The sequence below is a fragment of the Tachysurus fulvidraco genome, chromosome 2 (genome assembly GCF_022655615.1).
Source record: "Tachysurus fulvidraco isolate hzauxx_2018 chromosome 2, HZAU_PFXX_2.0, whole genome shotgun sequence".
Classification (NCBI taxonomy): Eukaryota; Metazoa; Chordata; class Actinopteri; order Siluriformes; family Bagridae; genus Tachysurus; species Tachysurus fulvidraco.
Genome location: NC_062519.1, coordinates 2,232,710 through 2,243,732, shown reverse-complemented (window position 1 = coordinate 2,243,732; position 11,023 = coordinate 2,232,710). Strand labels below are relative to the sequence as shown.

Below are 11,023 nucleotides of genomic sequence, written 5' to 3'. Positions count from 1 at the left end.
ATGAGCAGAAAATGAGCCACAGCGAGCGAGAAAATTGTAAATAAAAGAGAAAAATCAGCTACTTTTTTTTTTATATTTCTGCAGGTTTTATATTTCACACGATGTTACTGTAGTGTATCAGGTTTGTGTTTTATATTACAGACGTATCTCAGTCTACCTCAGGTTTATTTCTGTTTAAAAACACTGCACATATTTTATACACTTTATTCACCAGAAGGTGAACAGCTAGTGAACTTCCTCGCACTAAACTCTCAGCTTTCTCTGTTTATATTTAACACTTTGCACAATTTTATCACACTTTGTTAAGCATTTCTTACGTTTTCTTTCATTTTGCACCTTAAATGTTAAGAGATGATAGTTAAGTGTTCATTGTGACTTTAGACTCATGTTTACATTATAATTAGGGTTATAAAAAGGTTTGTCTTGATAACTGAGGGGATTCTGATCAGAGGAAGGTTCAGTTTCAAATAAAAAGGTTTACATGTAATATATTTTTCTCCTGGTCCTTATTTTAAATGGGTCATAAAAAATATCGATAATTATCGATATCACGATATGAAACTATGTTATATTCCCCACAACAAAATTGTTTTTAATCATCAGACTGATGGACACTTCAAGGTGTTGGACAGTGAAGATGAGGACTTTATCCGTGCTTTAATCCAGAAGCTGATGCTGGTGAAGTGAACACGTGTCCTCCTTCTCTTAGTCACGTCAAATCTGGATCGTGTTTGAAAAGTTCTGCTTCTTCTTTTTTTCCTTCTCCACGCCAGCCATGTCACAGGCAAAGAACAAGAAACTAAAGGACACCGATAAAAGATAGCAGTTATTTGTGACATGATTGTGAAACTAGAGGAAGGGCTCAGCAGCCTGCAGGAGCTACATCAGGTCGTGGTGAAGCGCCGGGTCGAGTAGGAGGCAGCATTAAGAAAGAAGGATAGGAAAGAGTAGGATATATCATTATTATCATGGGTTGCTGTCATTACCTGTGAGATCTTCTCTGCAAATCGTCCAGGAGAACCTGAAGACCAAGGATGAGGAGAACCTGAAGGTATGGATCGTTGAAACCGTGCAAGTAAACTATAAAATAGAACTGGGCTGTTTTAAATGGTGTGTGTGTGTGTGTGTGTGTGTGTGTGTGTGTGGTTTGCCAGCTCAGACAGGACAAGAAACTCCAGACAGAGGTCCAGCAGGTTTACTGTAACCATCACTCTCACATCAGGTGTAAAGTGTCTACACACACACACCTCAGGTATGACCAACTAACAAATAGCAGCCGCTCTGCTGACAGACAACATGAGCAGAGAGGGTTTATAAATTATATTCATGAATGTTCATAATGATCACTAACAGTAGCGTCTGGCTAACGGATTCTGACCAGATCCCTTTACAATCTTCACCGCTAACGCTAATCAGATGGTAATCTTTGAGGTATTCTGCCAGTATTTTCTGAGAATACTTTTATTACTTTGAATAATCTCGACTGCTAACAATAGCTAACACACACACGTGCTAACACGAGCCTATTTCTGAGAGGATTCCTAAATGTTTCTTTATTTTTATCAAGCTTAGCCATCTTGCTAACAGAAGCTAATCAGACAGGACCTTAACAGGGTTTCGAGTCCTATCCGTTTGTATTTATAACAACAGCCAACATCTAACATAACATCGATTAAACATGATTTCTGAGAGGCTACATTTACATCCGTTAGCCATCTAGCTAACATAAGGTAAGTGTTTATTTATTTATTTTTTAGAGGTGTGTGTTTTGTAAAAGCTGATGAAGTTAAACATGTGTCTCTGGGAGATGATGTGGCACGATCTGGAGCTGGACATCCTCACGTCGAACAATGGGTTCAGAAGGTAAAGTGGTGATGATTAGAGCTCGGCTCACGCCGTCAGTTTGGTCGTCTGACACGAGTTAGACAATCCTAAAAGATTTTCCAAGGTAAAATAATACCTGAATATATATGAATACATGAAGTTCAACAGTCTGCCGCAGGGAAAAGATTGGATGGATGGATGGATGGATGGATGGATGGATGACTGTGGATTAATTCTGTTATTTTCTTATATATATATATATACACGGAGAACTTTACACATTACACATAAGATCCCATACCTGTATCCCATACCATTATTCCTTATGTTTACCTTCTGCTCTATGTTTATGTTCTGTAAAGCTGCTTTGAGACAATGTCTATTGTAAAAAGCGTTATACAAATAAACTTGAATTGAATTGAATTGAAGTGTATACCTTGAGTGACAGGTGTCTCGTCCGATGATCGGTAAGTGTTCCAATCACAAACTATACCGTCCTCTTCCGGGTTGTCTGAATTGTCGTTGTTTTCGCATTTTTAATGTGTTTCGTGCAACGATTCAGACAACCCAGAAAAGGTAGGTATAGTTTGCGAAAGAAAACTTACCGATCATTGGACAAGACACCTGTCATTCAAGATATACAGGTGAATGTCAGGTGTCTTGTCCGATGATCGGTAAGATCATTTGTGAATCACGGCACGCATTTGTGAATCGCGTTCTGTACATTTGTGGATTTAAAACATTTCTAACGTCAAGACGTGCACAAGAGTCCACAAATAGGTGACTCCGCCCACCGTCTACTCCAGCCAATCGGACAAAGGTCTCGTGGCGCTGACCAATCGTGGCACGGTCTACCTCAAACCAATCACGTTCTGATTTACTCGCACTATCACAGTGTAATATGTACTGCAAAATACGATAAAAAAAAGACAAATAAAAAACATTTGTCGCAGATTCGAGCCCAATCTGCTAACCCTGTATGGACTGTAGCAGCACTAAGGGTTAGTTCAGTTCTGCTTTCTTTGGAAACGATTTCAGCATCATCAATGGGTCCAGTGGTAGTGTGAAGAGCGAGTAAATCAGAACGTGATTGGCTGGAGTAGGCGGAGTCACCTATTTGTGGATTCTTGTGCACGTCTTGACGTTAGAAATGTTTCAAATCCACAAAAGCACAGAACGCGATTCACTAATGAGCAGGAAGACATTCGCAAATAAATACAATTTATAATTTTTTTTAATTTGCAAATCCCATTTTATTTATTTGTGAATTTCATTTCTTTTTGTGAAATTTGTAAAAATATTTGTGAAACTCTTTATATTTATTTGTGGATCATAGTGTATTTATTCAGAATAATGAAACAATTCTGACCCCATACGTCTGCGTCTACGTCATACCGTCATACGTCTGGATACGAGGCCACATGAACATCTTCACACACAGCCTGGGGTGTGACTTATTGGCCATATAGAGTATTTTAAACCAGTCATGATGTATAAAACCAAAACGTGTACAGGTTTCGTTACTATAGTAACCACTGGCCTAACAGTATAAAAGTGCGCACGCTGTCGATCGGATCTGTGTCCGATTACACGAAGTGTGATGCCTTTCTGTCCCACGCAGAAGAAAAGGAAACCCAAACCCTCGTTGCAGATTTTTTTTCAGATTTATTTTTCTTATAAGTCCATTCTAAAGTCTCGACTTTGCATATTATAGCAGCCAAGAAACTTTTCATAGTACCACAATGCAAGACAAATAAAAAAAAATTGTAATAACTAGATTTTTATTATATATATCTATATATATATATATATATATATATATATATATATATATATATATATATATATATATATAAAGGGTTAACACAAGTATTTTATAGATTATTTACAGAATAGATCATGCTAGGAGATTAAAAAGAAAAGAAAAGAAAAGGCGTACAGTACTGAATAAAATGAGAACACCAATATGGTAGACGTGGATACGAAACTATTAGTGATAAAATATTTAAGGCTTGACTGTATAGAAAATTATATCATTAATACTTAGACGTGATAATACGTGAAGTTAGACGCACTTTAAACATAAACGTATGTACACACGCTGACGTGACGCGCTGACGCGAGAGAACCGTAGGGGACCGTGCAAACGTTTCAGCCCACCTGAGCAGAATGTGTTTAAAGCTTTTTATCTGGGAAGGAGGATTGCTGATGGCTTTAAAATTTTGGGCAGAGACTTTAAATAGGAGTTTTTTTTTCCTTTCTCCCGTAGTTTCTCTTACAGATGTTTTTCTGAGCGCTAGTTTTAAAATAAAGTTGGGGAAAACGTTTACATGTCGAATTGAAGTACGACTCTCTTCGAGGCACGCCAGGGTTTATAATAAGCATCTCCGCAGACTTTTATTCATTCAATTCATTCATTTTCTACCGCTTATCTGAACTTCTCGGGTCACGGGGATCTCAGGCGTCATCGGGCATCGAGGCAGGATACACCCTGGACGGAGTGCCAACCCATCACAGGGCACACACACACACACACACACACTCTCATTCACTCACACACTCACACACACTACGGACAATTTCCCAGAGATGCCGATCAACCTACCATGCACGTCTTTGGACCGGGGGAGGAAACCGGAGTACCCGGAGGAAACCCCCGAGGCACGGGGAGAACATGCAAACTCCACACACACGAGGCGGGAATCGAACCCATAACCCTGGAGGTGTGAGGCAAACATGCTAACCACTAAGCCACCGTGACCCCCAGACTTTTATTATTATTTTTAAATAAATAAATTAGAATTAGTTAGATCATATTGGGCTGGAATTCAACACACAGCTAGAGAGCCTTGAAGAGAAATCCTCTTTTCCGTCTCGTCTAACGTTCTGTAGCCCTCCCACAATGTTAAAATGGATAAATTTGTTCTTTAATCTCTTTTTTTTAAATATTATTTTAAAGGGAAACTTGTTCTGTAGTAAAACCGCAGTGGTATAAGAGAAATAAAACACTCTGGAGCAGACAGTTCGAGGGAAATCCTCTGAAACACCGGACTCTCGCAGCGTCCTGACGTCCCGTAGTGTTTGCGTCCAGATAAAGAGCTACGCCGAGACGTTTGCACAGTGCTGTAGAAAAGCAGACGAATGCGGTGGAGACTAAACTCCAACCTCGTGATTAACTTTATACACCAGCGGCAGTGGGCTCGAGTGATTATGTACACCGGAGTTGAGAGACCAGCATCTTTTTTTTGTATGTGTGTGTTTTTGGCACGTCTTTTTTTTTATTATTCGTTTAACTCTACAACCTTTAGATAGGGCTGTAGCTCGATAAGAATAAGCGCAAAAAAAAAAAAAAAAAACAGTATTTAAAAAAGGAATGACTTTCAATCCAAGTTAGGAAATTTTCAGAATACGATGTTGGACTTGGTCCGTGCTCTAAAAGATCTCAGCATACGAGTTTATAACCACCGGATGTAAACAAGACAGTTTTTTAACTGCATAACATCTAATGTCAAAATTTAAAAAAAAAAAAACATAGCTGCCAAGAACTATAGCCTTTTTACTGTCCAACAATTAGACTGAAATTTTTTTTTTCCCCTTTAGCCTCGAGGCCTGAAAGTGCTGCAAAAACTGTCTTTGGATGTCCTTGCTTATTTCCTCAACCGACTCTCGATGACTCCACGCCGAGGTAGAGGCAGAGCGAGCGATAGTGCGAATAAAAATGACAACTCCTTCGGCGTGAGGTGTTTAACACATTTTAGTACGTATTCCCAGAACCCATGGAACGATGAAGCGAAGAAACGAACACGCCACCAGGACGTGGTGATCCGAGGAGGAGGAGGAGGAGGAGGGGGAGGAACTGACCAGGTTCAGATGAGGGAGATGCGGAGGGGGATGCTGGGAGACTCGTTCCGGGGCGGCGAGTGTTGCGTCACCAGGTGCTCCACTACCGTGTGTTTAGACATGTGCTTCATTAGATACGTCTCCTGGAAAGGGAGGAAACGAAGAGAGATCAGAAGAAGAACAGAACCGAGAGCACAGAACCTCAGGCTTCTGTAGTCCCGGTACTTACGGAGGTGTAGGCGCGACCGCACATGCTACAGCAGTAGGCCTTGGCGTTCTTGATAGCATGAGCGGCTAAGTGGATCTGCAGAGAGGCCGAGTCGGAGTAGGCGCGGTAGCAGTTGGAGCATTTGTAAGGCTTGTCTTTATTGTGTGACCTCTGGTGAGACTGTAAGACCAGCGAGATTAAATCATCATCATCCTGATCACTGATCATTAAATACTACAAATGAGGATTTAAAAAGGAAAACGTTACAATGATAACACTATAAAAGTAGCATAAATTGTACGCGTCATTTCTTTTCTTTTTTCAATGCTGTCAATAACCATGAAATAAAATATCAGCCTATCGTGCCGCCACTTCGTCGTAAAGTACGCCGAGCTGCGACTGTAAATCCGTCATAAACATCACATAAGTCATTTATAGTCAGTTAAATACACACTCAGGCTCGATGTCATCACATCCTTCAGTGTAAATATTACAGACTGAGCAATCTGGGTCTTACCTGCAGGTTGGAGAGTTGTGTGAAAGCTTTATCGCAGCCCGGCTGGATGCATTTATACGGCCGATCGCCCGTGTGGATTCTGCAGACGCGTAAACAAGGTGTTTATTACAGTTTGTTTGCATTTAGACAGCAACCGAATTCTCTGACATTGAAACACTCAGCGATGCTTTTCACCTGCTCAAGGCACAATTATACAGAAAATAGATAAATTAGGTCATTTGCACCCAAGTTTTTTAACGATGCAATACAAGTTTGATCGGAGGCTTGTAATTTCTCGAAATACAGATGTATGCAAAAGTTTAGGCACCCCAGACAAATTCCAGGATATTCGTTTATAAATATTTGGGTGTTTGGATCAGCAATTTTTTTTTCTTTGATCTGTCAAATAACTGAAGGATCCTAAAGTAATATTTCAGTAGTTGGAATGAGGTTTATTGGGTTAGCAGAAAATGTGCAATATGCATCAAAACGAAATTTGACAGGTGCATAAATTTGGGCACCCTGCCATTTTGTTGATTTGAATACCTGTAACTATTATTTAGCACTGATTAATTGGAGCACACGATCGGTTTGGTGGCTCGTTAGGGCTTGAACTTCTGAGGGTGCTTTCACACCTGCCTTGTTTAGTTCGGTTGAATCGTACCAGAGTTCGATTGCTCGTTTGGTGCGGTTCGTTTGGGCAGGTGAGAACGCAGCAATCGAACTCTGGTGCGCACCAAAAGCGGACCAAACGAGCAGACCGAGACCTCCTTGAAGAGGTGGTCTCGGTACGCTTTCAAACGAACTCTGGTATAACGTTTGTGGTGAGAACACGGCCCGAAATCGAACAGACCTAACTGCAAAAAGTATTGTGCATTTTGGACTAAACCAGCTGCCGTAGTGGGTCGTTGGCAACATTTTTGGAAGATGAGCATGTCACGGTTTCACAAAAGTAACGCTCGCCGTCTCCTGAAGTGTCTCGCGATGCGTCTTCGTCGTTTGCGGTGCATTAAAATGATATTTTCAAGCTGCATCCGCGCTTCATTCTGAAAATTAAGACTTTGCATAGAACGCTGTACACTAGCGATGTAGTAGATTACAACCACGAACATAACTGCAGCGCGCGGTCGTCTCTCCATGGTGTACTGTATGCTGTATTTTCCTCTTTTTGTTTACTTCCGGAGTTTCGTTGAAATTTCCCGCACGTTTATTCTGACCGATCGAGAAGCAGTTTAGGAAATACGCTCAAAGACGTGTGGCCAATGAGTGATGTGGATGTTATCACATGACTGCATTTTGGTTCGTTTCAACCGGTGCGGAACAGAACGATCGATGAACAATAGATGTGGAAGCACGCATAGACAGGTGCAGGATCATGAGAAAAGGTATTTAAGGTGGCAAATTGCGAGTTGTTGTTATCTTTGTCTCTCCTCTGAAGAGTGGCAACATGGAGGCATCAAAACAACTCTCAAATGACCTGAAAACAAAGACTGTTCAACATTATGGTTTAGGGGAAGGCTAGAAAAAGTTATCACAGAGATAGAAGCTGTCATTGTGCACTGTGAGGAACATAGTGAGGACATGGAAGACCACAGGCACAGTTCTTGTTGGATGTGAAAACGGTCAAAAACAGCCCACAGACCACCCCCAAAGACCTACAACATCAACTTGCTGCAGATGGCGTCACTGTGCATCGTTCAACAATTCAGCGCACTTTGCACAAGGTGAAGCTGTACGGGAGAGTGATGCGAAAGAAGCCTTGGTTGGAGGTTCCATCGTGCTGTGGTGCCGTGTGGCCAGCGCCGGTGCTGGGAATCTGGTTAAAGTTGAGGGTCGCATGGATCCCACACAATATCAGCAGATTCTTGAGAATAATGTTAAGAATCAGGCACAAAGGTGAAGTTACACCAGGGCTGGGGATATCTCAACAAGACAACGACCCAAAACACTGCTCAAAATCTACTCAGGCATTTATGCAGAAGAACAAGTACGATGTACTGGAACGGCCGTCCCAGTCCCCAGTCCTGAATATCACTGAACGTCTGTGGGGTGATTTGAAGCGGGCCGTCCGTGCTCAGCAACCATAAGGAGGAAAGGTCCAAAATACATTCATCCAGAGTCCAGACACATTACAGGCTATAGGAAGCGTCTAGAGGCTGTTATTTCTGCTAAAGGAGGCTCTACTGAATATTTATGTGATTTTTCCTGAAATTTATGCACCTGTCTGAACCTCATTTCACTACTGAAATATTACTTTAGTGTCCTTCAGTTATTTGATAGAACAAAATGAAATTGCTGATCCAAACACCCAAATATTTATAAATGAAAAGCCTGGAATTTGTCAGGGGTGCCTAAACTTTTGCATACGGCCGTATTTCACGGAAAACACGAACCCATGTCTCCCCGTCACAGATCTTCAGCGACTACGCTGGTCAATTTGACACCAATTTAAGCGTCTTCCTCTTTCTGATGGCACCGAGTTCTACGGAATAATCCGTCCAGATGAATCTCACCTGGTGTGTTGCTGTAGATGTGACAGTTGGCGGAAGGATTTCTCGCAGTATGAGCAGTGATAAGGCTTCACCCCCAGATGGATGCGTAAATGCTGCGCCAGGTAGGAGGCGTTGGCGAACGACTTGGTGCAGTGAGGACATTTGTGCGGCTTGGCCTCCGTGTGGGATTTGGAGTGAATCTGCATGTCTGACTTGGAGTAGAAAGTCAGCGGACACACTTTACACCTGAAGGGAGAAAACACACACACACACGCGTGCACGATTGCATGTTAAGTTCACGCAGAGCACCAGCATGTGGTGCTGGTTTTCTGTATCAGGTGAAAATGTATACTTTTTTTTTTTTACCTGTATGATTTGCCCTCTTTGGCTGCGATTGTTACAGACGACTGGTCAGCTCCCGAAGCCAGGATGGGGTAGGGTACGACCAGGAGATGACCCGACGAATTTTCTGCTTTGATCTTCTTGCGGCCGCGTCCTCCGCTTTTCGGGGGCGGTCCCAGCAGTCCCGCGAGCCCCCCGCTGTTTTTCATCGGATCTGCTCCGACGGTGCCGGCCAACCCTGAGAGGAGGTTTGCGGAAGGTGCAGATCCATGGCGTACGTGGCTGCTGCTAGACGATGTGGGTGTCATAGCCTCAGTCGTGTTCTGATTGCGAGATGACAGCGCTATACCTGATCAGAAAGAACCAGACGACACGATTAACAAGCTCTACCTGGTTAAAAGGTTCAATCGGTGACTCTAAGCCTGTAAAACACATTCAGCTGAAACTGAAGCCTCGATGCTATGTTACCTGACAGATGGTTCGCTCTTGAAGGTTGGTCTATAATCTGTCGTAAATGCCAGTCTTCCCAAAGTCCTCTCGCTTTTAAGGCTGCCTTATCGTCCAGGTTCAAGTTCACGTCACCGAGAATGCGTCCTGCGAGAAACGTGAAGGAAACAAGTCAGTTTGCAAGAAGGCTTTATTTTAGTGACTTATAGGGGAGCTGTTTCGTGCACTTCTGCTTCTAGGGTTAGGATGAACACGTTCTCAAATAAATTGCAGAACTGGAAATTGTGGGTTTTTTTTGTTTTATTAAAAAAAAAAAAGCAGCATTGCTAGTAAACATTTTATTTCATTTTTTCGAGACCTACTCGTTTGCTTTAAAATCGTTAATACCGTGAATTAAATTATTCTTTATAACTACTACTTTTATGCCAAACCAATGAGCCCTTTTTTTAAATTTCTATTCATAGGTGCACGATTCCACATTACTTTATCGAGCAAATAATAAAGCGATAAATAATCGCACTCTAGTGGCCACTAACATACTGGTCACATACGTACAGCCTACATATGTGGAATTTAAAGGTGGGGTCTCCGATTTTTGAGAAATGCTTCAGAAAACTGAGTCGGGACGACAAACCAAACAAAACTAACGTGTAGCCAATGAGCAGAAAGAGGCGGGGCTTGTCTATATGGGCGGAGAGAGCGTTCAGTGCGCATGTGTGACGTTAGCAGAAAGCGGTTTTAACATCGACATGGAGGATAAAAACAAAGAAAGAAAGAGAAGAAAGACTTACGATAAGGACAAGAAGTAGGACGTGTTAATATAGGATCAGCTTTCCAGCGCTGGAGAGAACTGAAGGAGCAGGAAGTTGGCCACATATTCACAGGTTGGAGTTTCCCGAGTCAATAACTCCTGAGCTAAACGCTGTTACTACACAAATAACACCTCTTTTCTATCGTAGTAATGTAGAGAGGCAGCTACAACCGCGTTTTGTGTAGTAACAGCGTTTAGCTCAGGAGTTATCGACTCGGGAAACTCCGACCTGTGAATATGTGGCCGACTTTACTTAAGACGCCGAGGCGCTTTTTTCCTTCTCGATAGGTGAGTAACGTTGGTTTTGCTTTGTTACACAGAACTAATATATGCCTTTGTCCTTTACATCATTATGCTTGTGTGGCATTTTTGCTTGTTTGTTTATCTACAATCGTATTGTTCTTCCCTTCAGCTATGATAAAGACACGTTTCTTTCCGTTAGTCGCCCGGGTTACGTATGTATGTGTGGGCGGAGCTATCGATACAGGGGTGGGACCCGTTTGGGTTAGGGGCGTGTTTGTTTTGGTGATTTTATATGTCAACATTAGATTTTAAAAATCTGA

At 42.0% G+C, this 11,023-nt stretch overlaps 1 protein-coding gene across 4 annotated transcripts in view; it reads right to left on the bottom strand.

Moving 5' to 3' along the window:
• Positions 1 to 656: 656 nt before the first annotated feature.
• Positions 657 to 11,023, bottom strand: part of znf362a (zinc finger protein 362a) — a 29,865-nt gene continuing 19,498 nt past the window's right edge. For 3 of the 4 annotated variants that reach the window (XM_027168920.2, XM_027168922.2, XM_027168923.2), the window contains 6 exons: positions 9,671 to 9,796; positions 9,227 to 9,551; positions 8,882 to 9,106; positions 6,390 to 6,468; positions 5,894 to 6,052; positions 3,470 to 5,807 (listed from right to left, as the gene is read on the bottom strand). In XM_027168920.2, coding sequence (XP_027024721.1) covers positions 5,691 to 5,807; positions 5,894 to 6,052; positions 6,390 to 6,468; positions 8,882 to 9,106; positions 9,227 to 9,551; positions 9,671 to 9,796 — 1,031 coding nt within the window. In that variant the 3' untranslated portion in view covers positions 3,470 to 5,690. Of the gene's footprint in view, positions 800 to 3,469; positions 5,808 to 5,893; positions 6,053 to 6,389; positions 6,469 to 8,881; positions 9,107 to 9,226; positions 9,552 to 9,670; positions 9,797 to 11,023 lie in introns of those variants that run through there. The other variant, XM_027168921.2, reaches the window with a different exon arrangement.